General features: G+C 35.2%; 1 protein-coding gene across 1 annotated transcript in view; it reads left to right on the forward strand.

Moving 5' to 3' along the window:
• The first annotated feature begins 23,519 nt into the window (after positions 1 to 23,519).
• Positions 23,520 to 26,394, forward strand: part of LOC113051019 (sodium/potassium-transporting ATPase subunit beta-1-interacting protein 2-like) — a 34,143-nt gene continuing 31,268 nt past the window's right edge. The window contains exon 1 of the mRNA XM_026214605.1: positions 23,520 to 23,716. Within this exon, the coding sequence (XP_026070390.1) occupies positions 23,531 to 23,716 (186 nt within the window). The 5' untranslated portion in view covers positions 23,520 to 23,530. The remainder of the gene's footprint in view (positions 23,717 to 26,394) is intronic.

Here is a 26,394-nt window from a genome sequence, read left to right on the forward strand (position 1 = left end):
GATCTTACACAGACTGTTTACATGCACAAGAATATTCTGAAGAAAATCAGAATATGGTCATATTCCAGTTATATAAATTGCATGATAATGCATGACAATCTGTGATTACATTGCTGTCCAAAATTATTACAATACATAATAATAAGTTGCAAGAGCAAGCATCTCCAGTATTTCCATGAGACAGTAGCAAGTGCAAAATGTCATATTTTATTCTAAATATGCTAATTATATATTTTAATGTACTGTATATTCCAATAGATGTGAATCATATAAACTTTTTTCAAAATAAAGCCTTAATCAGTATATAGACTTAAACTGAAAAAAATGTACATGTAAACATGGTCATTTGTTCATTTGTTTGTTATGCTGTAGTATTGTTCTCCCTGGTTCATCTGGCTCAGCTTTGTGTCTCAAGGGATTTAAAGACAGAATAAAGACTTAATGACACTGAGCTTTCCCCCGTTGAGAATAGTGTCTCTGAACCCCCCTTAGACAGCCCACTCTTAGCATATGTTTAAAATTTGGCTCTATTAGGCATGTTAAGCTGAAGGAGTTATGCATTTATGTGTTCCAGCTGTTCTCGGGACTTGCATTGATGAAGGTCATGGAAGAGTGTTTGCCGAGGTTTATTTACACCTTATGTTGTATCAGGAGCCATCAGAGGAACATGGAGACAGGTGCATTGTGGGACATGGACTGTACTACTTTTTTTTTTTCTTCTTCTTCTTCTTTTTTTATCAATGTTGAAAAGAAATTAGAATATATTGCTGGTTAGTCTGAGTAAATAATGACAGAGTTTTCATTTTGTATTAAAATATTTATTTAATTACACTTAATGCAGTTTGCCCTAAGAAAAATAGCTGTGATGTTTATATTGTTATAAACATTTGATTGGTATTGTGATCCAACTCTCAAGCATCCCAAAAAGTTCAAATGAAACCTCTGCCACTGCTAACATCCCGTCATGCAAGTGTTTCAGATTCTTTGTTTAGCTGAACTACTCATGAATGGCAACTCTGCTGGAGCTGTCTTAGTCTCACACTCTTTTTTGGATCTCTTTGTTTTGTTTTCCAGCTCTTTTGATAATGCTTTGCGCTCTGTATAATGCCTGTGTTTCGTCTCCAATGTTCTCTGTCTTTTTTGAGAGGAGCGACTGCAAAAATTCACTATATTCTTCTGTTTTTGTTCTGGTTCTCTTAATTTAGATGATGCCACTGAATTTCAGGGCTGTCTCTTTCTCTCTTTATCCTTTAGCTCTTCTTTTTTAACCTTCCCTCCATTTATTTATGTGGTTCAAAGGCTGCAAACTTGTGATTAAAAACATGTATCTACACTCATTTTTCCTTTGGATGATGCCACTGTCCTGGAACAGTGGATATTCAGTCTTTGCTCAGTCCGTAATAGAAACAGGTCACCCTGACTTCCCAGAGGGCATCTTAACAGGTGAGGTCATGGAGATGGCAGCAGTTAAAGATCACCCATCTGGGACCCAGCAGCTGTAGCTTGCTTGACATTTACCGTGAACCCAGTGCATATGTCTTCCTGTCCACTAGTGCCCTTGGTAGAAATCCCACCGATGAGCAAAACTAGTCATTAGCCAGAGCTCTCCCAGATGTTTACGTACCCTTTGTCTGATGAAAACTCAGACTGGACTACCTAAACTGCAGTTTGCCTTCTTTCGCATGGCATTTTGTGTAAATGAGAGGAGCACCATGGGATACCGACATGCCACTCATTAGCATAATATCCTCATTGTGTGTGCATGGGGTGGGCCATGTGTCTCATCTGTGAATCTCCTGTGTTCATATCAAGGGTGGAAAATAACAAAAATCCCCAAGGTGTTTAATACCACAGCCTTCGTCGTGAGGTGAGAGAGAGAGTGCATAATTCTAGAGCAAGCTGTGCATAAATGTATGGAAATGATCCAAGACTATCTGTTAGACCACCTACACCCCATATTCAACCAAATCTTATTATAGTTTCAGAGCGAAATTAATCCAGTGCTCCAAAAACTAAATAACATTGAGTTGCCTGTAATGCTTGATCAAGTAACTGAGAGATACACCCCTGTCTGTGCCAATTTTGACTTGCCTGAGAGGCAGTTTAGCAAACCTGGACGCTTCTCCAGGGAATCAAGGCCATTATATTTTGTAATCATTGTTATACAGTCAACTTTGGTTTGAACTTCAAATTGGGACTCCATGTTCCCTGAGGTGGTATCAGCAGGACGTCATTTTAGCACCTCACTTTTTATACTTGCATAATATGTCCTTAGAGGTGTGATTAACATTTTTTTCTCTTTGGCTCTGCTGGTAGTGGCCCAGCAATTGAGTCAATTACAAAGTGAGAGTAAAGACAATATTTCTATTTCAAATAAGTGTTGTTCTTTTGAAATACAGTATATTTAAATCAAAGAATACTGTAAAATGTTTAATGCTTTCCAGAAACAGATTAAGCAGTACATTTTTATATTGATAATAATAAGAGGTGATTTGTCATTGCACTATTGTAATATAACAATTTAATTGTAATATTTCACAATATTTTAGCTTTTTTTTTATGAAATAAATGCAGCCTTGATAAGCATAAGAGACTTATTTCAAAAACATTAATAATTCCTAATAACTCCAAACATTTGAACAGTAGTGTATTTATGAAAAATACTGTACAGTATATAATGTGTATTTTTGTATACAATCTATTATTAAATTAAATTATTTACAATTGTCTTATATTACATATACATTTATTTACTGTATTTTAAATATAATTATGTATTAAAACCTGTTAGCGTGCCACTGTCCTGCCTGCGGTACAATGCATGTTTTAGGCATATTTTACAGCTATGCAAAAGGGTTAATTTTATTGTGTGTAGTGTGTATATTATAATGCTAATTGATTAATATACACTTTTTATTTGTTCTTCAGCAGTCTGCTGTCTTTGAGCTATTTTTGTTTGAAAGTTTTTCTTAGCAAACATTAATGTTATTAATTGGAATTAATCAACAACTCAAGTAATTGATTTGATTACAATTTGAATCAACTTTTAACACTTCTACGTTGCTACAGTTTCGTGCTAGCCTTCTTATCCATCCATATCCATCAAATATCAATGTTTTATAATAGATGTCAACTTGTCCAGTCATTAATCTGTCCTAATATCATTTTCTTGTTTCATCATTGTCCAGCTGAGTCTATTAAGAACCTGCTCGCCTCACCTCTCATCTTAGCTGTCCAGACAAGATAAGTCATGTGATCCTTCACCGTTTAAGCCGGGCACAAACGCCCCCATCACATCTCTTCTGTGACAGTTCAACTCCTGGGGCCAGGACATGTGCTCCAGTCTTTTCATTCATTATCTTTGCACACTTCCACCAGTCTGCACCAGAATGCCAATTTCACAAAGGAGTGATTGATTACCTTTGTCATTACAATAGCATGCACTAATAACTTACACACTCACTATGTCATCGGGTTAGATGGTTGGCCTTTGTTCTGAATATGAAATCTGTTGATTTCCGAGATTGGCCGCATTAGGTGTGAAAGTTAGATGTATTCTAGACACAGCCACTCTGTTATGGATTTCATGGAAAACAATGAGAGTCTTGGCAGCTGAAATTTTCATGAGGATTGGTGTTAAAATTAGCACTTTTCTCCCTAAACTGACTTTGACAGCACAAAAATGTTGCTGTCCGGCTGGCAAGTGGATTTTATTCCTTGGAATTTGACCTCTAATTGGCGTAGAAATCAGATATTCATTTGCACTTATTCAAAGATTGTTATATACATTTAGCAAAGTACGCTAAATTAAATTGATAGTGTTCATTTGTTTTCTACATCTCTACAGTTTTGTCTTGGTGATGAGGTAATGTTTCATAAAAAAATGAAAAAAGGCTGACATCTTCAATTTGACTTATGTAATGCATCAGTGTCAAACATGAACAGTATGTTTCAATAAGTAAATTTGTATGCTGTGTGTGTGTGTGTGTGTGTGTGTGTGTGTGTGAATTTTATTTTTTAAGATTATACTTTAAATTAGTTTAAAACATAATTTTTGACATTTGTATTGGTCATTTTGTTTATTTATTAGTTTATTGATAGTTATATTTTAGCTTTAATTTATATATTTATATTAATTTTTTTAGTTCTCATTTTACACTTATTTAATTCACTTATTTAATTGATCTTATTTATTAAATTATAATTTTTATTAAGCACAACAAAACCATTCTAATTCACATAAATTAACATTTTACATAAAATAAACATTGTGCATAGACTCAATTTTTTTTTTTTATCTATTCATTTACTCAAGCTGTCTGAATGAATGATTCGCTAGAATGAATTCGTATGAATTGAAATGGATTGTTTTATTCCCTCAGCTCCCCATGCTATTCACTAACAAAACATAGCTTTTAAACCAGCTTCACCAGAGAGACAACATCATGATGAACATCATAGCAATACTGATTCAGCCCTCCTAAACTAGCATGGAAATTTAGAATGATACCCATCTGAATGAATACATTTTTCAACCAGCATTTAGACAAACTGGTCTGTTTAAGGTAGTTAAGAAGCATCAGTACAATCTAAAACAACATAAGCTGGTGACCAGCCATGCTTAGCTTTTCATTCAAGTACACGTGTATGCTTAAATATGTTGTAATGATCCAGGCTCAATGAATTTCCATAACACTCTTCCTTGCTAGACCGCTAGCATGATTAAACCATCACCATGATGCGGATTTTGGTATTGCAGCTGAATACAAATAATCCTGACACTGGAGGTTTTAGATCAGAAGTTTGCATCCTCCTGTAAAGTAATGACCCTCTCCCATTGGAGCGTATGGCTCAGAGTCCGGCATTGACTGACATCATTTCTCCCTCAGTAAATGCCTTTGTCACTTTTAAAGTGAAACTCCCTCCAGCAGTACGCAGTCTGGACTGGAGAGGCACTGGGGAAATTATAAGCAGCAGCAGAAGCCGTTACACCATGCGATTGATGATCTAGGTTGAAGTCCGTGGATCTCTGGCTAAATCTGCTCTTGGTCCCTCAGGCTCAGGCTAGATTATTTGTTAGTGAGAAGTTTATCCTTGTCTAAAATTCACAATAAACATTCATCATGTAAGCGTGCCATTTTGAATGATTGCAAACCAGTGTTCATTTGATTTGAGGGTTCAAATAAAAAAAAAAACACTGACATGTTTGCATGACTTGCTGGATATTTTCCCATCTTTCTGAGCACATATGCATGGATGCTAAAACCATTTTTAACAACTGAGGGTGAAATGTTTAATGTTGGGGAAGCTTCTCAAGTTACATAAAAACTAAAGAAGATACAAATGTACACAAACGTTACAACAAACTACAATACTATATTATTATTATTATTATTATTATTATTATTATTATTATTATTATTATTATTGAGCTGCTTAATTTTGTGGAAACTGATACATACTTTTTTTTTTAGGATTCTGTGATTAGAAAGTTCAAAAGATCAGCATTTATTTGAAGTCTTTTGTAACAATATAAATGTCTATAAATTTATAAAAGTGTTAATTCCTTAAAAATAATCTTAGCGACACCAAACCTAGATATGCTAGTATGTAAATCATTTTTTCAGTCACATTAATACTATAGAAACCTACGGTTTTAATACTCTGTACTAATTATGCAAGATTTTATAACATCTATAAGTCAAAAATCCTTTATCTATTAGTCAAAAACGTAGCAATGAACAGTAGCATTTAACTTTCATGGGTGAATTGTTTTACTGAACTGCTTGATTTACATGAGCTGTCCAAACTAACTAACTGACTAAAATTAATCAGACTTCCTAGTGCTACAGGTTACTATAGGACTGTTTATGAGAATGTGTAGAATTGCCACAGCCTGATCGCTGTAACTCTGTCTGCAGTATGCGGTGCTCATAATGCCCAAAAGATTCTATAATTTATAATGCCCAAAAGATTCTATATTCTATAATGCCCAAACAATTCTATGCCTGTCCATCTATGGTATGAATTCAACATGGACAATGAAATTGATACACCAGTGACCTCTTGAATATTTACTTCTATCTTCTGTTGTAGTGAACCAGTTTGAATCTTCAGTAATCAAAGAGTTGAAATGAGCATAGTGGTGTTTGGTCTGAGTCCAAGTCGAGTCCTAGTTTGTAAACAATTGAGTTTGAGTGTGGGGTATTTATTAATGTTTATGTTGTTACTTATTTATTATCTTTCATTTTACACATGACATCTTTAAAAATGTCTGCATCCAAGATATCCAAATTCATTCCAAATTCATTCATACAATAATTGCAGTCTGAGTCCAAGTACTCTTAACTTTAGAGCATACATTTTATTTAAATGGAATGTTTATGTCTCAGAAAAACTGTAAGCTTTTTCATTTTCATCCTTTTAATCTCATTCATTTTTATGGCATCATTTTATTTAGCAGCTCAAAGCTTGATGGGGGCCAAGAAAGCAAAGGCACTGAGTTTACCCCCCTTTCTATCTTTGTGTGCTGTTGTCATTCCATTAAAACAGGGTACACAGCTCGCCACGCGCCAGTGCTACTCAGGCAGCAAACCAAATTGTTTGCCTTTGTGTCATTTCCGGCCAGTTGGGCTTGTTGGATACGCTCGGCCCCTGTCAAATGGTCCCGGGCACACTCCCCTGCCTCCCTATAGAAGTGCGCTGACCTTAACGCCTTGGGGTCCAACTCGGCTCTGCAGGGTGCAGCCTGGTCCAGATGCCCTCTTGTTCTCAATTTCTACGCCAGGCGCATCAGAGCCCTTCATTTGTGGCTGCTGGAGCTTATTCATTTGGGCTATCACAGAGATACTATATATATATGTGTGTGTGTGTTGCATATGGTTAGAGGGTAGCTCTCCATTTCCCATCTTGCACCTGCTCCTCAGAAGGTGATTGGAGGAAGGAGCACAATACTTCAGACAGTTCAGATCAGCGAAATGAACCAAACCGCAAACTCTCTTGGTAACACACACACACACACCCCTGGAGCCCTCTAGCTAACTCATTTCCCAATTATTTGTAGGTCAGCAGTGTTAGTACCATGATTGTGTAGCCATCTCACCATTAGTCTCCCACGGTAGCAGTTTGGATATAAGTGGAGTTAGGGGAGAGAATGTAATGGCAGCTGCACAAAACCCAGCGGCCTCGCCTATTCCAATGGCCTGTTTCACCAGGTCACGTTAACACTAACTTGATCAACATAAGCTTTAAGGGGTTCATCAACTACATTAAAACACAATGCGATGAATGCATGCCATATGCATTAGCTGCAAATGAAACATTTTTCAATATATCTTCTTTTGTGTTCAACAGAACAAACAAACTCATACAGGTTTGGAAGAAGTGGAGGGTAAATGATGACAGAATTTTCATTCTGAAAGTAAACTGCTCCATTAAGTTGCGGTCACCTTAGCGAAATTCTGCAAACCAAAAAAGGTCAATTGTCTGTTGTCAATAGTGTATATAGTCTATATGAAGCACCACTCAGACAGCAGTCACTTTCAAACTAAGCGACTAAGTCAATCAACATGGCATATGCATGTGTCCAACTTGAAAATAAGCAAAAATTGCATGGGAAGATCTTTCAACCCTAATGCAAAACTCCCTATCGCATGGATTGCTATTGGAATGACTGGATTTCACCAGCGAAATTTCACTGACCAACAGTTAATGTGACAAACCTTTAGAAACACCCACACAACATCGTCAACTAGTTTTCTGAAATTTTAACACAACGTACATTGTTATAAATTTACATGAATGAAAATTAAAATCTAAAATTTTGCTGGAAATATGACATTCATAACTGTGAAAAGGCATCATCACAGTCTGTGAAAAGGGTCCATTTCATTTCCTCGTGTGAAGCAACACACTTCCCCAAGCAATGTGGTGCAGAATTGGCCACAAAAATCCTATCAGGGGAACAGATGTCCTTAGACTCATCGCCGGTCCCATTTCCCAATTAATGAGCTATATCCCTATCCCACTCTCCTACCTAAAGCCCACCTGGACAAACACACATCCACACACTCTGTATGTTCCATCTTTCATCTTCAGCCAGCAGTCTATCTCTCTGCCTCATTAGAAATAAACTTGTTTGCATGCTCCATATAAATCATTGCCTCTGGTTTATAAACTGTTTCAGCATGCTTAAAGATGTTTAAATAATTTATCCTATTCTAGTTGTGGTATTTCTGCACCACTAGCATGTGCTAATAGAAATGCAAACAAAATGACTGTTTTCAAATGGGTTTCCAAAAAAAACACTCATGTGGAGCCAGTTAACTTTCAGTTAAAAAATTTTTTGTAATAACTTTTATCTATTGATAAAAAATATGCTTTAAATTTAAGGGCTGTTCACACCATTAACTAAAAATGGTTAATAATCATTCTAATTTCATGAGAATAGTGAATTCCACACCACAGCTTTAAAAAATAATGACAATATCATTGGAATCACTTTCAGAACCATTTTTTCCAGTTGATGCATGTAAAAAAAAAAAAAAGAGCTGAAACATTTAATGTGTCAGATGGCAAAACTGCAGAATGCACTTAAAATAATAATTTAAAAAGTCATCCATTGGTGTGGATGCTCATTTACTTATCAATATAGTTGTAGTCACTGTTCTTGGTATGAACAGGCCTTCTGTCAAAACAGAATGTCTTGTTCTGTAATATGTCAGATTCTTTCATTTTAGTTGATTTTAATCTGACTAAAATTGCATTTAATTTTAGTTGACAGGAATGAAAATAAAATATTCAAACGTTTTATGTTTTATTTATATATTAAATTGAACAAAAATATGAAATTTCAAACTTGTATTTTGTATGGCTTAAACAGGTGTTGCTACAGAGAAAGTGTAACTTACTGTACACATTCTGACTAGTGTTGTGTTGTTTGTGCAATGTTGATATTTTTTCTTTGTCATATTTTTGTAAACAGTATGTTTTTATTAAAATCACTTTATTATTAATGCTCAATTATAGCATTAATAGATAAAGACAGATAATGCTAATTTTCCCTATCAGCTTCAACTGCTGAAAAAAATTTTTTTTTACAAATATTTTCATCAGTAATTTGGCTGACTACATTGTCCAGCTTTGGTCGGAATCTGTAGTTTGTGGTTTACTCCTGTAAACTATGTTGAACTCGATCGCCGGTTCACGGCCGTTATTGATCTGTTCACTCTCCTAAAAGGCACTCATAAGTTGGGCCTCAGTCCAAACTGGAAGCAGAAAAGCTTTTACCTCAATTAACTATGGACCATTTTGATTAATGCAGTTTAACAAATTATGATAACAGGCTTGAGTTGGGCTTCTTTTCTTTTTTTTCTACTGTAGGTTATTTATTTTTGGCACCAATAACTTCATTACATCAGGAGAATAATTGGTGACATTAGTCAAATTAAAATGTGTCCAGAGGTCAATTATGAATAATAATAAAAAAAGATTTTCTGAGATTTTGCAGAACAGACTGACTCTGGTCGCGAAAAGTTGTAGATGACACAAATAGACAAAAATAGTTTGTAATAGGTTCATTGTAAACAAAAAGAGCATATCGACAAGTAATTAGTTTATTAATACCTATTACTTGACGAAAACATACTGTAATTAATTTGGTCTCATAGAGGTTCAGCATTTTTCAGGATTTTTTTGGAGACAGTGTTAGATTCTTTTTTACAAATGTAAACCTGTTTTCCCTCTAGGTCCGGAGATTACAGTGAGATTACAATATGAACATGTTATATGATTTGTGTTTGCAGGGCATTGCGGAAAACAAAACGGCTTTAAGGTTCAATATGTTACATAGTAATGAAAGCTGAATAACTGACTGTTCATCGTGAATATAAAAAGTGAGCACCACATTGTTTTGCCATGTCTTTGTTCACATCTAGAACAAAAGCTTTCAGAATATGAAAAATCTCGTGCAATTTAATCAGTTCCTATACTAAAGACAGATGGAGTGATTTATCTTGTAGTGTTGTGTCTTTACATGATGTGATTTATATAAACACACAAACATGCACATCAGATATTCACGGCTTGTTGAGCCTGTTCTCCGTATGATTCATTGTTACTATCATTTTGCTCCCCCAAAATTTGCATAATATTGCAGTTACCATTTTTATGGCAGGGTGGTAAGAATAAACTTACATTTAAATATGTCTGTGTGTTTTCTTAGTTTAATGTCATGTAGTATTTAAGATTTAGACCAACCGTTACAGGCCTAGTAACATAAAATGCCCTTACACAACATTATGCATTCACTTGGAAGAAAATATGTATAACATATTGCAGAACTTTGCTCTGGATTATGTCAGCATGCGATTGTGCTTAGCGATTATTTATTTAAATTACACAGGACACTGTATTGTATTAGACGGGCTTCTCATAATTCTTACGATTGCACAGGTGCCTGTAAATCCTTTTGTTATGCGTCTGGTGGGCATCAGTTTGACCTTAAGCAGCTTCAGATATGCCCTTTGCAGCTGGAATAAATTCAGTCTCCAGTGCTGGCGCTGCATTTCAGAGCAGTTCTCATACTCTCAGTCAGTGCGACACCGCTGTCTCCGTGGGGGATCTAGAGACACACAGTTGAGCTCTAGTCGGTGTGTAAGCCATGTATCTTACAGAAGGCTAATGATGAGATGGTGTTATTGGTTTTTGATGAGCCCAGCCGTGTGCATGCAGGAGAGAGATTACTCTGTTTCTCTGCTGGCTTTGCCCAGTGCTTTAAAGAGCTGACACTTCATCTAAAGAACAACATGTAAAACTGTTCTACTTCCCACATGTACCGAGCCTTTTTTGTGCCGTGTATAATAACAGACTCATTTGCACATCTAGCATATAACTTTTGCCTGCAGGTAGTGAATTGTTAGGCTTGCTTTGCTAATGATCCGTTTTGCCAAGAAAAACAATAAACAAAAAAGTAGGGAGAACAGAAATACAATAGTTTGCATAAATAATCATTGTGTGCTGGGTTTTTCTTACACTACATTGTCCCTGGGGCTGATTTTTATTATCTTAGATTTCAGCTTTTTCCCCCATACCATTATTTTGATCTACTTTTCAAAAGCATTTTATGTTTATATATATATAATTTTGACGGAAAAGACGTTAAGGATTCTATTTCAAATAAATACTTTTCATTTTCAACTTTCTATTCATCAAATAATAATATAATAGTGGATAAATTAAAAGAATGCTACCACTTAATTTAAATAATGCTACAGAGGGCAGAGGTCGCGAGCTAGTTGAAGAAAGAGGCTGACATTTCTGTCCATGATGCTCAGCTGCACCTTGGCATCGTTTCGAGACAGAGTCGGTCGTAGTGGCCGGGTCTCTTGAGACCGGCGAGGAGGGGAAAAACTTCAGAACGGCAGCAGAGCCCCTCCAGAGAAGAAGCTATATCCATTTGACCCACTTTTCACATCTAAGCGTCTGCTACAGGACGAGCCATGCACAGACTCCAGAGTTAGGGGATGAGAGACTTCTTTCTTCAATTGATTTGGTTTTACAGCTTAAACCTTGTATTTAAGATGTAATTTTCTCTTTTGAGTCCAACTGAAAGTCCCACCTGTGTGCTCTTTCAGCTCTTTATGGCAAGGGGGCTTAAAGGCTACAAAACAGATGCCAGCCAGAGGGTGACCCACTCTGACCCTTTGCCCTCTGCCGTCCCCTGATTGCCACCCTGAGTTCAGCTAATGTCCAGAAATCATATTTGAAGTGTTATTGGTGAAAAGGAAGGAGAGATTTCTATCCACATTTGGTTGTCTGTCTTTGAAAGGTCAAAAAGAAGTTATAGCAGTAGATTAGACACATCAGTGTTTGTTCCTGATTTCTAGATGTTCTTCAAATGGATTTTTCTCCACCAATTGTACTCTTCACAGGTAGCTTAGTGGTTAATGATCTAGGCTGTCAGCTGAAAGGTTAGTGTTTTGATACTGAAAAGGAATGGATGTGAACAGAGTGAGGGACTACTGATGTCACTTTCTGCTTCTACAGTCACGATACCCTTAAGGAAGTTAGGACTTCTTTAGGGAGCTGGTCTTCGTAATAAGTGGTAGCAGATAAAAGCATCAGCTTTTGGCAATGCTTTCAAGATAAAAAAAAAATAAAATCATTAATCATTTGTGCATGCTTTCATTTCATGTCTATTAATACCACTGGCCATTATGGTCAAAGTCAAAGGCACAATAGATTACAATCGTCAGTGCTCTCTGAAGAGCATTGAAAAAGGAAAACAAAAATCACATGCTTTTAATTTGCCCAGCATTCTGACCTCAATTAGACTATTCATATCATATAAAGGCCGGTAATGCACTGCTCTGTGTAAGTGACTAGGCTGTTTAGGGCTATCAATGCAATTCATCTTGAACCCAGCAACTTATTAGGGGAACAGTTGTAGCATTGGTTGCTTTAACATCTGTAACTCTGTTGGTGCATGTGTTTTGGTGCTATCTCAAATGTTGAAAAATGATTTTAATGCATTTAAAAATGCTATTTATTTCTGTGATGGCAAAGCTGAATTTTCAGCAAACATTACAGTTTCCAGCGTCACATGATCCCAGTGTTATTTTAGTGTTATAGTTTTTTTTTTATTACTATTATAGTTCTATTATAGTTTTTATAAATTTTGGGTGATTTATTTGGATTGTGTTTGAAGTTTGTTTTTTATTTATATACATATATAATTTATTTTATTTTTTTTACTTTTTTACTTTTCTTACTTTTTTTATTTATATTTCAATTAACACTTTTTAAAATAGGTTTCATTTTAGTTTTAACAATAATTGATAACCCTTCCTGGTTCTATTTTGTAATAATAGAAATGTCTTTAGTTTCATTTTGATCATTTTAATGCAATAAAAAATAAAAATAAACATTTTACTGATCCCAAACTTTTGAAAGGTAGTGTACATGATGGCAAATGGCAATTTATTTATTTATTTATTTTTTCATAGAGAGAGATGATAGAGTCTTTTTTTTTTACACAGAAAGTGTAAAGACTTTCTTCCCAGTGTTCATGTTTGATAGTGATTTTATCCCTGTCCATAATTTAAAAGCAGTTAAACTGACAGTGTTACGGCTGCCCCCATGATACAGGCATCTCTGATCTCCCCTTTATGTGAGTCAGACAATCACACAAGTCGAATGCGTATTTAACCTGCCTCAACTCTAAAACGCTTCTGTTTGTACCTTTCTTTCCTCTGCTGTCTGTTCGATTACCCTGCCTGCCGTCTGAAACCATTCCTGTTTGTCTCTGAAGACCTTTCCACTCATTTTTATGGTCCATTTGATTTCCTTCCCCTCTAAATGTCCAAAATAACCAGATTGAGACTTGACTTTGCAAACAAAAACAAAAGAAAGAAACCCTGACGTTTACTCACACTTTGCTCTGTTTCAGAAAGCTGCCTGTTAATGGTTTAGCATGCAGACTATGTGACTTTAATGCTTTCCTTTCGATTCCCAGCAGCTGTTTTGCCGCTATTTAAGTCCACAGTAAAGCCTGAGTGCAATCACAACATCTGCATATGGTGCTTGTCTTTAGTGAAGCATGATAATGTCTCAGACGCCTCAACTATGTGCAGATGGCTCATCTATCGGGTTGTTAGGGAAAATTGCCACACCAGTTAAAGGGAATGCAGAATTTCATTTTCTCTCGGCACAGACGGCTGTGTCCATGTGTTTTTGTCTCTCTGTCTCTCTTGGCCTGTGTGTAACCCATATAATGGCGGGTGCTCAATGGCAATGTGCAATCAATCGGGATCATGCACAGAGAAATTTCAACAGCAATTAGTCAGCCAGTGCCATGTATCACCTCCGAAACTACCCACATCTTTAGCTTTTTCTCTTTTGCCCTTGTCTCATTTATTATACTCATCCCCTACACTTCTTTTGTCTGCCCTCAAAAAACCAGTCACCAACTTGAGAGGATGGAAGCCCTCACACTCCTTCCACTCTCATCTTCTCTTCCACTTCCTCTTCTCTATCATTTCCTATGATTCTCTTCCCATTCGCTGTGTAAATGACATGCAGATAAGAATTTTACTGTAACTTGCCGCTATTTTCCTGCGAGGCTCAGTGGCTTTTGATTTCTTTGGCTTTCATCTTCGCTCCCTTCCTTTGTTTTGATCGTTCATAGTCTACTCTCAATAATGACCTCAAAAAGAGGGTTTATGTCACATACAAGATTTCTCTGTCCCATCTGCATTGTTCTCTAAATTGCATGTGATTCCCTCTCAAATGAACTCATTCTGACTCTCATTTATGTCACTGAAGAGAAAAAAAACTCCCTCCCAGTTTTGTTGCTTTAAAATATCTATTCCTGATGTAATTAGCAATAATTTATTATATATATATATATATATATCTATATATATATAGATATATATATATATATATATATATATATATATATATATATATATATATATATATATATATATATATATATATATATATATATATATATATATATATATATATATATATATAGATATATATATATATATATACATATATATATATATATATAATTTTTTTTCTCTCTTTTGGAAAACTTTTGTATCATTATTTGATCAAATATACTGTATTTATTGGCCTTTATGCAATGGCACCTGTCAAGTTGTTATTGGAAATGGTCATAAATACGCTAACAATGTATCAGATTTAGACATCAAAACAACAATTTTGTTATCTAACATTGATAGTGTCAATATTGAAATGAATGCCTGAGCTATTGTTAATTTTCCTGGACAGACACAGAGGATATTGAAAACCGTGTCCGTGTTGTTTTCATCTGTAAGATGTAAGGAAATGAAAATGTGATTCATTCAGTTGATTTTAATATTTACCAAATATGTTTCCCCCTGAGGTTGTTTGTGATGAAACTGCAATTTAAGACATGTTGTTGATTGATGGCTGACAGCTGATGTTATGAATGTGCTGATCAGAGTCTCCAGTCTGCAGTGAGGTAAACATTAGAGAATAGGTTCAGATGCAGAAGAATAGAAATACCATTAACAAAAAGCATCCTTTTGACACCGCAACTAATACGATTCTCGAACAAACTGATTTTTATGAGCTGGTTCTTTTTACTGAAACATATAGCATCAACAGTAGTTCAACTCCTGAATAAATCAGATTAATGAGCTGTTTATTTAGTTAGTTTTGGTGGCAGCAGTCTAGTCCTTGTTCCTGAATGAATTCCTTCTCTATTTGATTTTTTTTAGATAATCAAAAACATACAGTACAACCAGTGTAATCCAATTCCAGAATGAATCTCTCTTGGGATTCAATTGATTTCAGTGATCCCAAAAATAAAAGCACAGCCAGTATAGTCCAATTTCTGAATGATTCCCTCTTGAGAGTCAATTCTTTTCAGTAAATCATAAACACACTGCTCTAGCGGTGTAGAAACATTCAATAATGAATCCCTCTTGTGAGTCAGTTCTTTTAAGTGAATCGAAATCATACAACGTAAGCTGTGTAGTTCTCAAAACAAACTGATTCTTGATAGTGAAAGATGCACATAATCAGTTTTGTTGTAGCCAGTTGTATTTTATTAAATTATTATTTAAGAATTATTATTTAATTATTTTTTAATTTAATATATTTTCTATTTTATTATCTGCTCTGTCAAAATTTGGCAAGTGGCTGCTGAGGGCAGTAAATACAGCAAGAATATTTTTCCCAAATATGTCTTTCTCAAAAAGTATTTTCCATTTTCCATTTCTAGTCCCTAGCTAAACTCTATGTTAAGTGTGCAGCTTGATCCATTTTGCGTGTGAATTCAGGTGGAGATGAAGAAGGCAGGTGTCCTCCAGTCTTTCTGAGCGTCCCACCTCATCAAACCTCTGTCCTCCGCAGGGGTCCTCCTGACAGTGTGGCAGTATCAATGATTTCCTCATCCTGGGTAACTAATGGGGCAGCCCTTGCTCCCATACGCCTTTCATCTAAAAAGTGAATTACCTCTCTAATATCCAGCCTGCTGAGCCGATCAATACAGCGCCTGAGGAACTGATGAGCGCTGACTGGTTTGGAAGCTTCCTCCATTCCCCTCTTGTTTTATCTGTTTTCTTTTTTCTTCTGTCTCTATTCTATCTCTCTCACTTTAAAGTACTGGGCTGGTACCAGGTAATACAGATGGTAATACCATGGTACTTTGATATTACAGGCCACGGTACTGAATACTTTTATAGATATACCATAGTACTGTATTTACATTGTATCGAAGGTACTTCAAAGAATGCAAAGGTACTTTTTTTCATTACTCTCTAAGGCTTTGTTTACACAGCACTCAGTTCTGATGTTTTTTTCAAGTGTGATCTTCAAGACAGACTATCTTTAAATAATACTTTTAAAAAGATGCATTAAAGTGAGGACAAAACAAGTTCCCAATGACTTCCACTGTATGGCCAAAAAGTGTAATGGAAGTCAAAGCAACTAACATTATTCAAAATGTCTTCTTTTGTGTTCCGCAAAACAATGAAAGTCATGTTTGGAACAACGTGAGGTTGAGGAAATCATGACAGAATGCATATGTAACACATGTGAAGCTCACGTTTTACATTCTCCTTCTACTGCATCTAAATCTTCTCAAGTTGTTCGTTTTAACTGCTGTAACCAAGCCGCACCTTTTGACTTTCAGATGCTCTGCCAGTTCCCAAATCGGTTCTAGCGAAGGCGTTGCACTCTTTCCCTGACATTTCTACGCGTGGCACGGGCGTGCTTTCCTCCAGTGCTAAATGTGTAGTCCTTGCACTGCAGTATTCATAAATATAAACAATTCTCCATCTGTTAACGCACATTTTGAAATGTCACATCTCGGTCTGTGACAGATGCATCTGCTTTCACTCCAAACAGTCTTCTCTCTCTGAGGGGCGAGAAAGGAAGCCTGTCGATTAGCAACAGCTCCTTCTGGAGCATCACAGCAGCATGCACTATTATTTTTGGAGCTCCAAATGAATTCAGTTCTGCTAAACAGGCTAATTTCATGCTCTTATGCACAGACAAAACTCTTCCGCTGGCATAAAATGTTTGTTATGCAGCATCTGGAAAATGAACACAATGGATGTTTGTCATGGGCTCTTGTTTACTAGAGGAGCTATAATAGAACCTAAGGCGGTAAGTGCCTTGAGTCTCCTCCACGAGGTGTTGCTTAGTGCCATTTGTGACTTCAGTGCAGACATCTGACACTGAGGTGTGTGTTTTTTCTCCGAGGACCAAAAGGAAAATTGTTTTTAAAAAAACAAATAGTTTGTCTTAGTTATGTTTCATTTAACTTTGTCTCAGAAGTCCTTCTAAAAGAATTTGCTAATTGTTGACACACAGTAGAATCAATTTGAAATGTTATTTAATGTTTGTTTTTATTTTTTATTAATTTGTTCTATTTAATTAAATTTGGCTATCCATTTTATCTCAGATGTTCCTTCTAAAATCTGGGGGAAATAACTGACATCACATGATTACATGAGTATTAAGAATGAATTCTAAATGTAATTTATTTCTATTTACAATTATTCATTTATTCATTCATTTTTGGTGTATTCGGTTATGTTCCATTTGATTTTTAAATAAACCAAGTAATTGTAAATTGTAAAATACTTAAGTGCATTTATTATAATTAATTCATTTAGTAACAAGTTTGTCTCATGTGTTACTCATAAAATTCCTCAGAGAAAAAAAAAAAAAAAAAAACACACACAAATTGAGACACAAAGATAGTTTCCAGATAGTTTAGTTTTAGGAGAATTGAATAAAAAATAATGATGAGTTCAAATTCAAATCTGCCTAATTTAGTCTTGGTCTCTAAGCACAGTTTGAGAGGTTGTTGATTTTTTTCAAACTTAAGAGATATTTAAGATCTTTTTTTATTTTAAATTTTTTTCCCCTTATGGGAAGAAAAGGTGTCACTCCTAGGCAAAGGTGTTCATCTACTAGGCAAAACAAGGCAGCAGGTTCATTAGAATACTGTTTACTTCTTTTCCCTCAGTGTTAAAACATGGCTAGAGTTACGGAGAAGCTTAAGTATCTATCTGAGGGCTGAAAAAAAATCTAATTTTGTGTGACATTAAGCCATGAATATTTCACAATGCTTCTCATGTGATGACATCAATTTATAGGATGCTGGCACTGGATGCTTGCTCCATTTGAGATGTGCCTTGTGGCATCCATTGCCATTTGTGTGTGTGCAGAGAATGCTTCCAAAAAAATTTTTGGAACAAACCATCTAAAATTCCCACTTTCTGAAACTTTGGCCACTTCTAATAGGCTTAGCTTGTCTAAATAAATAAATAAAGTCTATCCCTGGTAGTCTTAATCTTCCATTTTGTTCTGCCCCAGTCCAGATATCACAGTGCTAGCCTGAGGGAAATATAGCTGTAGCTCTTGCCTGCAGAAACCTATTTACTGATGGACAGATGACTGACAGTCATCCCAAGGCTGAGTCTTCCCATCTTGATCCCCTCCAAACGCCCTCTGATTGTTTTCCAACAATAAACAATCCCTGATGATCGAGAATTATCCCAACACGGCCACTGGGTTTTGTAAGCATACATAAATAGAATGTGTAAGAAAACTAGCGTGACTTCAAAACAAAGGCCCCTTTTTTGGGGAATCTACTGTATCTATCTATCTATCTATCTATCTATCTATCTATCTATCTATCTATCTATCTATCTATCTATCTATCTATCTATCTATCTATCTATGTCTGTCTGTCTGTCTGTCTGTCTGTGTCTCTCTCTCTGTTTGTGTGTGTGTGTGTGTGTGTAATCTTCAAGTTAATTTAAAATGTAGTTTATTTTTGCATAGAACATGGCACAAACTTGATGGATAGTAATTGCCTTAGCAAACATCACTAATTACCAGCAAGTATTATGTCTTTTGATTCATTTCCTATGGCACTCAAAGTCCTCTGTGTTTTAGTAATGGTCAAATGTTGTTCCAGCAGAAACGTTTTTATTAGAAACCGTAGGGAGCATTCGGCGTGTCATAATTTCTCTCTGTGTGGATATGTTCCTTTGTTCATCGAGTAAATCAAATCTCTCGTTTCTAGTGGAACAGCAGTGTTTTAGTTTCAGTCGGCCATGCTCAATATGCTTATCTTGAATTGCATTTCACAGCAAGACTGCACAAATATGCTCAAGCATAGTCTTGGGTCAACAAATATAAATCATGATTTGTTCCTTTGATCTGAATATGTTCATGAATTTTTAGATATTGAACTTGCATGAGGCAGATGGACCCAGGCAGTAGTTTTAAAGAGCTCGCTGCAGGATGAAATATCCCATCTTTGTTTGATTTGCATATACAGTGATTCAGTGTTAATCTTTTCAGTGCTTGTTGCGGTTTAAGTATTATTTATTTATATTTTCATTTGTATTTTATACAGAAAGCATTCAGTTGATCAAAAGTGACATTAAAGACATGCATAATGTCACTTACAATCACAGGAATAAATTACATATTCAAAAAGTATTAAAAATTTTAGTAATATTTCACATTTTTATGACTAAGTAACTTTATTTTTTGCAAATAAATGCAAAGAGAATCATATTTAAAGATATACATATAGTATACTGTATGATATATAATTATCACATTGTCATATTCATATATATATATATATATATATATATATATATATATATATATATATATATATATATATATATATATAAAGTTTTATTAATACTTTAAAATATTACTGTATTTACTATATTTTTGGTCAAATAAATGTACCCATGGTGAGAGACTTCTTTCAAAAACATTCAACAATCTTTCCTACTCCAAACTTTTTAATTAATTGGTATAATTTGACTGTTTTTAGACATTACATCACAACAGCATCAAGTGTTCTTTGTTTTTATTGTGCCTAGCAAGACATCAGCTACATGCTTTCTGCAGTCCACCATCACTCACTGTAAAGCATGCTGGCACGTCAGTCCATAACGCCTGCTGAAATGTGGTCTCATCCATCTCCAGACACTGTCAGCCCTTCTTTCAGGCCGGCAGTGTTTCCCATTGCTGTGACTCTGGCACAGACTGAAAGAGAGTAATGGAGGAGTGTTTGTCTGCGAGACCCCTGCCGCTTTGCAGATTGAAATGCTGATGTGCTGAGCAGCCCGTCCTGTTATTTGACTGCTGATGGATCACGATTATCCACTGGGCTGATGTTCATTACACCTGTTAGAGAGACAGAAAGCAACAGAGCGGAAGAGTGAGGCAACATGTACATTCACTCTCGTTCTGTGGAAGGAAATGTCTGACACGTCTGGGGTCTGACCATGCAAGGGCTTTTCAAGTTTTTTGATGATAAGGACCCCCAGATATGATGAGGAAGATGAAAGGGCTATATAGAACATTTTACTGTTTGAGAAAAGGGGTCCTATTATAAAGACAACATGGAATTTACTTAATTAATTATTTAATTTAATTAAATATAGTGTATTATGCTGAAACCAAAGCAAAGTTATGAAAAATAAAATATATGTATTAAAAAAGATTTAAAAAAAAGATTTTAAAATATACAAGTAAAAAACTATTCTGATACATACACTTTGAAAAATCCAGTTTGAAAATCTCTGGAGGAAAAATACATTCGTTTATTTATTTAAAGAACTCTCAAATTTTCCACAGACCCCCTTAAACTCTCATGAAAATCTCTGAAACACTTTTGGGGAAAAAAAGTGTATATTTTTTGTTTGTTTGTTTTTAGATATTTAAATGTTATATTTATTTATATATTAATTCCTTCAAAAATTCTGCGGCTACTGTGTGCTTGGATGACTCTGTATTCATTCAAAGCTAGGATTCATTTTTTGCATCATGATGGCTATTTATGTCCATCACTGGAGCGTGCTACATGTGTTTCTGGGGACAAACAGGGATTTTTCGCTAAACTGCTATACAAGGGTATTGATTTGGAGTAAACAAATCAATCCAACCATTCAGGTTCTTTGTATATGTTTAAATAAGCACAGAGGACCGAGGACTCGGTGTGTATTTTGCAGAAGGAGAAGTGCTAAGCCTTCCTCTAAGGAGGAGCAGGGCTTATTCAGTCATTCAGGAGCCTTTCAGACGAACCAGTGTCATTCTCACGCTGAGATAGACATCGCACTGTGCGGTTGGGCATTCTGCCGTTAGTGTGCATTTTGAAATGGATTAAAAGTTCTTTATCACATCACTCACACTGGCTGGGTAAACAGTGAAGCCATTTATGAAGGCGGGCGAGTGATTGATCTCCCAGTGGCCTTTAAGAAAACATAATGGGGACTGTGACTTGTGCCCCTCAGATGATTCACTCAGAAAACACTGGAGACAAGTTTTCGACAAATATATATACATATATATATATATATATATATATATATATATATATATATATATATATATATATATATATATATATATATATATATATATATATATATATATATATATATATATATATATATATATATATATATATATATATATATATATATATACATATATATATATATATATATATATATATATATATATATATATATATATACATATATATATATATATATATACATATATATATATATATATATATATATATATATATATATATATATATATTATTCTTCATTATGCATTATACACTATTATATGTTTATATAATATACTGTATATTTTCTAATGTGTTACAAAATTACACTTAAGTTATATTGTGAAATATTTCTACATTTTTAAATAACTGTTTTCCATTTTTATAAATAATTTATATGATATATTCTTTTCAGAAGCACATTTTTTGTCGCATGATACTTCAAAAAAAATTATTTTTGAGTTTTTTATTAAAAGAACAGCATACACTACCATTCATTATGTCATAGGAAAGGGGTATCTTGCAAAGGGTTCACATTTAATATCCATGGCATTAAAAAGTTTGATTGCTCCTGTTGTAGAGAGCACTGATTAGACATGAGTCATCGATATGGAAGAGAGAGACTAAATTGTTGAGCAAAAATCTGCTTGAAAAGATTCTAATTTGTGAGATTCTTTTAGTGGTGCACTAGTATATTGATGACTTCTTAAGACAACTTCTAAGCTGTTGTTGTTGTCTTTCCTCAGGAGGGAAATATCTCCTGGGGAGCTTCAGGTTCCAACATGAGTAGCGTGCTCAGTGCCAAGCTTTAACACTTGTAGGACCGCAAATCTGGCTATAAAATGCTAGAACGCTGCTCTTTAGAGGGATTTCTTAGAGCACTCGACTCGTACATCAGATTTATGCAGACATGCATCTGTAGGTGTGAGAGTTAGAGCTCTGTTTCTTTCTTTCTGCTTTGCGTCTAGGCTTGGCATGTGTTTTCTAAGACTGATGGATTTGTCTGAATATGTTCTCTGCGTACTTGAAGCGCTGGTGTATAATCCTCCACTCGTGTAACTGGCATTCACTCAAATGACCCAGGATATTGCAAACACTTCAGTCGCCAGCATGCAGATCATTAAGGCTGAAAAATGGCACACAAAAGTGAATTTGGGATTAGAGAAATGTGATTTCTTCCGCCACTTGATTGTGGAATTAATCTCATGCCACATTTATAAGTATGTGTTGGCTGGTTATTGCTCTGCGGGTCCCTTTGATGTCACAAAATTAACCACATAAGAGCCACTTAAATAATTGTGCCTCAATGTTAAAAAGCTTCAAAATGATTATTAATACAACAAAATACAAACCCTACAATGGCTGCTAGGGGTCCCATTTCCAGTGTCAGACAACATCTGACTTTTTAAATGTAGGGTGAATATGTTACACTGATCGTGAGCCAGAATATATGATTATTTTGATATAAACAAATGAATGAAATCATCAATTTCAAGAGGTTAGAATGTGAGGCATCTCACTAGAGGGAATGCCTTGCTCTCTTAGCTGTCAATAAATGAGAATGGACTGGATTTAGCTTGATTAAAATATTATGGAGTGCTTGTTATTTGACCCACATTGTTAAATAAGTCAGCGTTCAGAGTATTACATCTCGTAAGCTTGAATACATAATTGAAATTGCTTGAATGCAAGGAAGTGAACTTACTTTAACATTTTTAACCCTCTGGGGTCTGAGGGGGTTTTGGGGCTCTGGAGAAATTTTGACAATGCTTTTTATTTTTATTAAGTCTTATTACTGTATTTAGCAAAAAACCGTTCTACAATAATATATAATCATCATGTTTGTGCAAATTTGCATTTCTGAGAAAATTAGGTTTATGTGTGGTTAGCAAAAAACTGAAGAAAAAAAAAAAATATTTAAGTCACTGATGATCTTCGGTGTTTGTTCTGAATATAGTTTTGGCGCCATTCCACTTTTCTTTGCATTTAGGTGAAATAGAAACATAAACATTGATAACTGATTATTTGGAAACTAGAAATATCATTTGAATGTAGGTAATGTTACTTGAAAAACAAGCTTCTCTTCTAACTCATTCCTCTCTCCTGCAGGACACAGATCTGATTATGACATTCAACATCTCCATGCATCGCTCCTGGTGGATGGAGAACGGCCCGGGGTGCAGGGTGACCCCGGTGACCCCTCCTCCCTCCTGGGCTCCGGAGGACCATCGCTACATCAGCATCACCGGCTGTCTGCTGGAGTACCAGTATGTGGAGGTGGCCCACAGTTCCTTGCAGATTATCCTTGCTGTGAGTAATGTCTGATCCTTTACAGGCTTTTCTTTCCTTTTACTGCGCTTGCGATTGCAGCTCCTTGTATTAAATATATATAGTTCTTTATTATGTGTCTCTTCTTATTGGTCGGTCGTGGAATTCTGAAGTGAAATATGGGGGTACAATGACAGCTGAACTTTATGATTTACTGTTTCCTCATGGATAAGAAGCTCTTACTAAGAGTCAAATTTGGTAGGTGTCAGTGCAGTTTATTTGTTTTTGTCTGTTTAAAATATAACCAGTTGATTACACCAAGTCTGTAAATAACGGTTCAGAAATGCTTCTGAATATGAGACACATCAAGAAGTTTGGCCAGGCTCCAGTGTTGATATTGCTTGAATGCGGGTTGATAATAGGAGCTCAGCATGCTGCCTTCCTCTGAGTCTTTATTTTTTATCTCTTGCATTAACTGCTACACCTGCTTCTATTCCCCCCACCCAACCTCCACCCACCTCCACCCCCCACCCCCCGCAGCGTCTCTAATGCTGCAGTGAAATTAACTGCCTCAAACGTGGATATAGCAGTTCTCTGATTACAACCCTGTACATGACTCTCCCTCTGCTTTCATGCTCATACAATGAAATCTAATTTATTGCAGTATTTTCAACGCAACATGAAATTAGAATTGACCCCGTTTACTGCATGATTCATCAATGCATGTTATTGAACTCTAATGTCTTTTGATTTCTGTTGATGTAACCAAGGCCGTAGGGGCATGGAAAATGGACCAATAATATCGGAGCCTAGTTTTCATGATCCAACCAAATCCCAATGGATGCAGTGAAGTCATACACGTTAGTTCGAGCTAAATATTATGTTTCATTAAAAATCACATCAAAAATGTTAAATTAGTAGTTGACATAAAATGTCAAGTAGTAACAGCAGTGTCCTGCACTAGACATGTTATACTTTCTGCTCTGTATTTAACCTATTTTAAACTTTTTTTCTAATTCTCCTGTACTTAGGTATTGTATTGTGTTGTAGAGTTTTCATAGTTTCATGTTTTATTTTTTTTTAATCTAATTTTAATTAACAGACTCAATACTGTATATCTACTTTATTACTTTATTATTATTTATTTTTCACATTACTTGACTGCAGCATGAGTTGCGCTGTACACAAGAGCTTTTCTTTGCATTACCAGTATACCTTATCAGGTGTGATGTCAGGAAGGCAGGAACTTTAATGGTGACCCCTGGTGTCTCATAAAAAGCTGTAACAGAGCACAGGCAGGTATCGGCTCTATTCACCCCGGTATTTATAGACCTTCCTCTGTTACGACTGATGTTCCTGTGGAGATATTATACAGTGAATAGCGGAGGAGAAAGGCAGCTGCGTGTCTGTGCAGACACAGTGCCTGGTGGGAGCTTTTAGTGGCTTTGTGGTGCCCCTTCTCAAGAGAGAGGAGCAGGAACCGCTATTCCCTTATTGATGGTCTGATCTCTATTTTACTGCAGGAAGCTGTGTGCATACTGAGGGCATGGATAATACACACACATAGGTAGCTATAAAAAAAATTCTGATTTTATTTATTTTTTTCTTCGTTTTCTTGTAATTACAGATCTGAAGCTCCTTGTTAGTTTGCTTGAGTATGAGATAACCCCACGGCTGCTGAGGTGCTTTATAATGATTTCACACGTGCCATGTAATTAGGTGCGTGTTGATGAAACAGATCTCAATGTGGTGCTGTGGAAATGACAATATTGAAGCACACCTGCTTCCCAAGGGAGCTTCACCTTCTTACTGTATACCTGAGGGATTTTGTCTTCAGGTTTTTCTTAAACTGTTCCTTATGAAGTGCATAAAATGAGAAGTTACTTTTCAGACTGCCAAAAATCATTCTGAATAGATATCTTTTATTTTAGGGGAACATTCTTTGAACTTAGAGGGAACATTGTAGTTACCTAAAGAAAACTTTTATTTGATAACCAACAGAGAATATTAGGATGTCCATACTGGGAACCAAAAACTAATGTTCCCATTAAAAAAAATAATAATAATAATAAAATAGAAAAAATAAAAAAAATTACATATATATTTATTTATTTTTATTTATTCATTTATTTATTTTTATTTATTTAATTATATATATTTTTTTATTTATTATTTTTTTATTTTAATTTTATTTAATTTTATTTAATTTTATTTATTTATTTTTACAAAAAAAATGTTTGCTGTGTATTTTACAACAATGAAATTTAAATAAAAAAATTATATATTTGAGACATAACCGGAGGAGTATAGAGCTGTAGAATGAATGTGGATGTCTTGGAAGAATTTAATAAAAAATGTATGAATTCATATTAAAAGCTTAAGAAAGATGCCATTAGCCCCCAATTTAATTGCATTGATATTACAAATAATATGTCTTAAATATCTCCTAGACAGCTAGGAGATATTTAAGACATATTATTTGTGATTTTTCTTTCCACAATTCACACTTTCATATGCGCAGTAAGTAATATCATTAGGGGCTGTCAGATATTATGTAGGAAACTGTTGAAGTCATTGCATGTTCAATAATGCTTGGACTTCTAAACACAGAAGCTGTTACAGTAGGCCAGTGTCAGGAGAACGCATGGTGCCATAATCAATATGACAATGATTGAATTAAGCTCTCTCTGAAGCATTGAAAGAGACAGGACATATGTCTG

Source organism: Carassius auratus, chromosome 31 (assembly GCF_003368295.1).
Source record: "Carassius auratus strain Wakin chromosome 31, ASM336829v1, whole genome shotgun sequence".
NCBI lineage: Eukaryota > Metazoa > Chordata > Actinopteri > Cypriniformes > Cyprinidae > Carassius > Carassius auratus.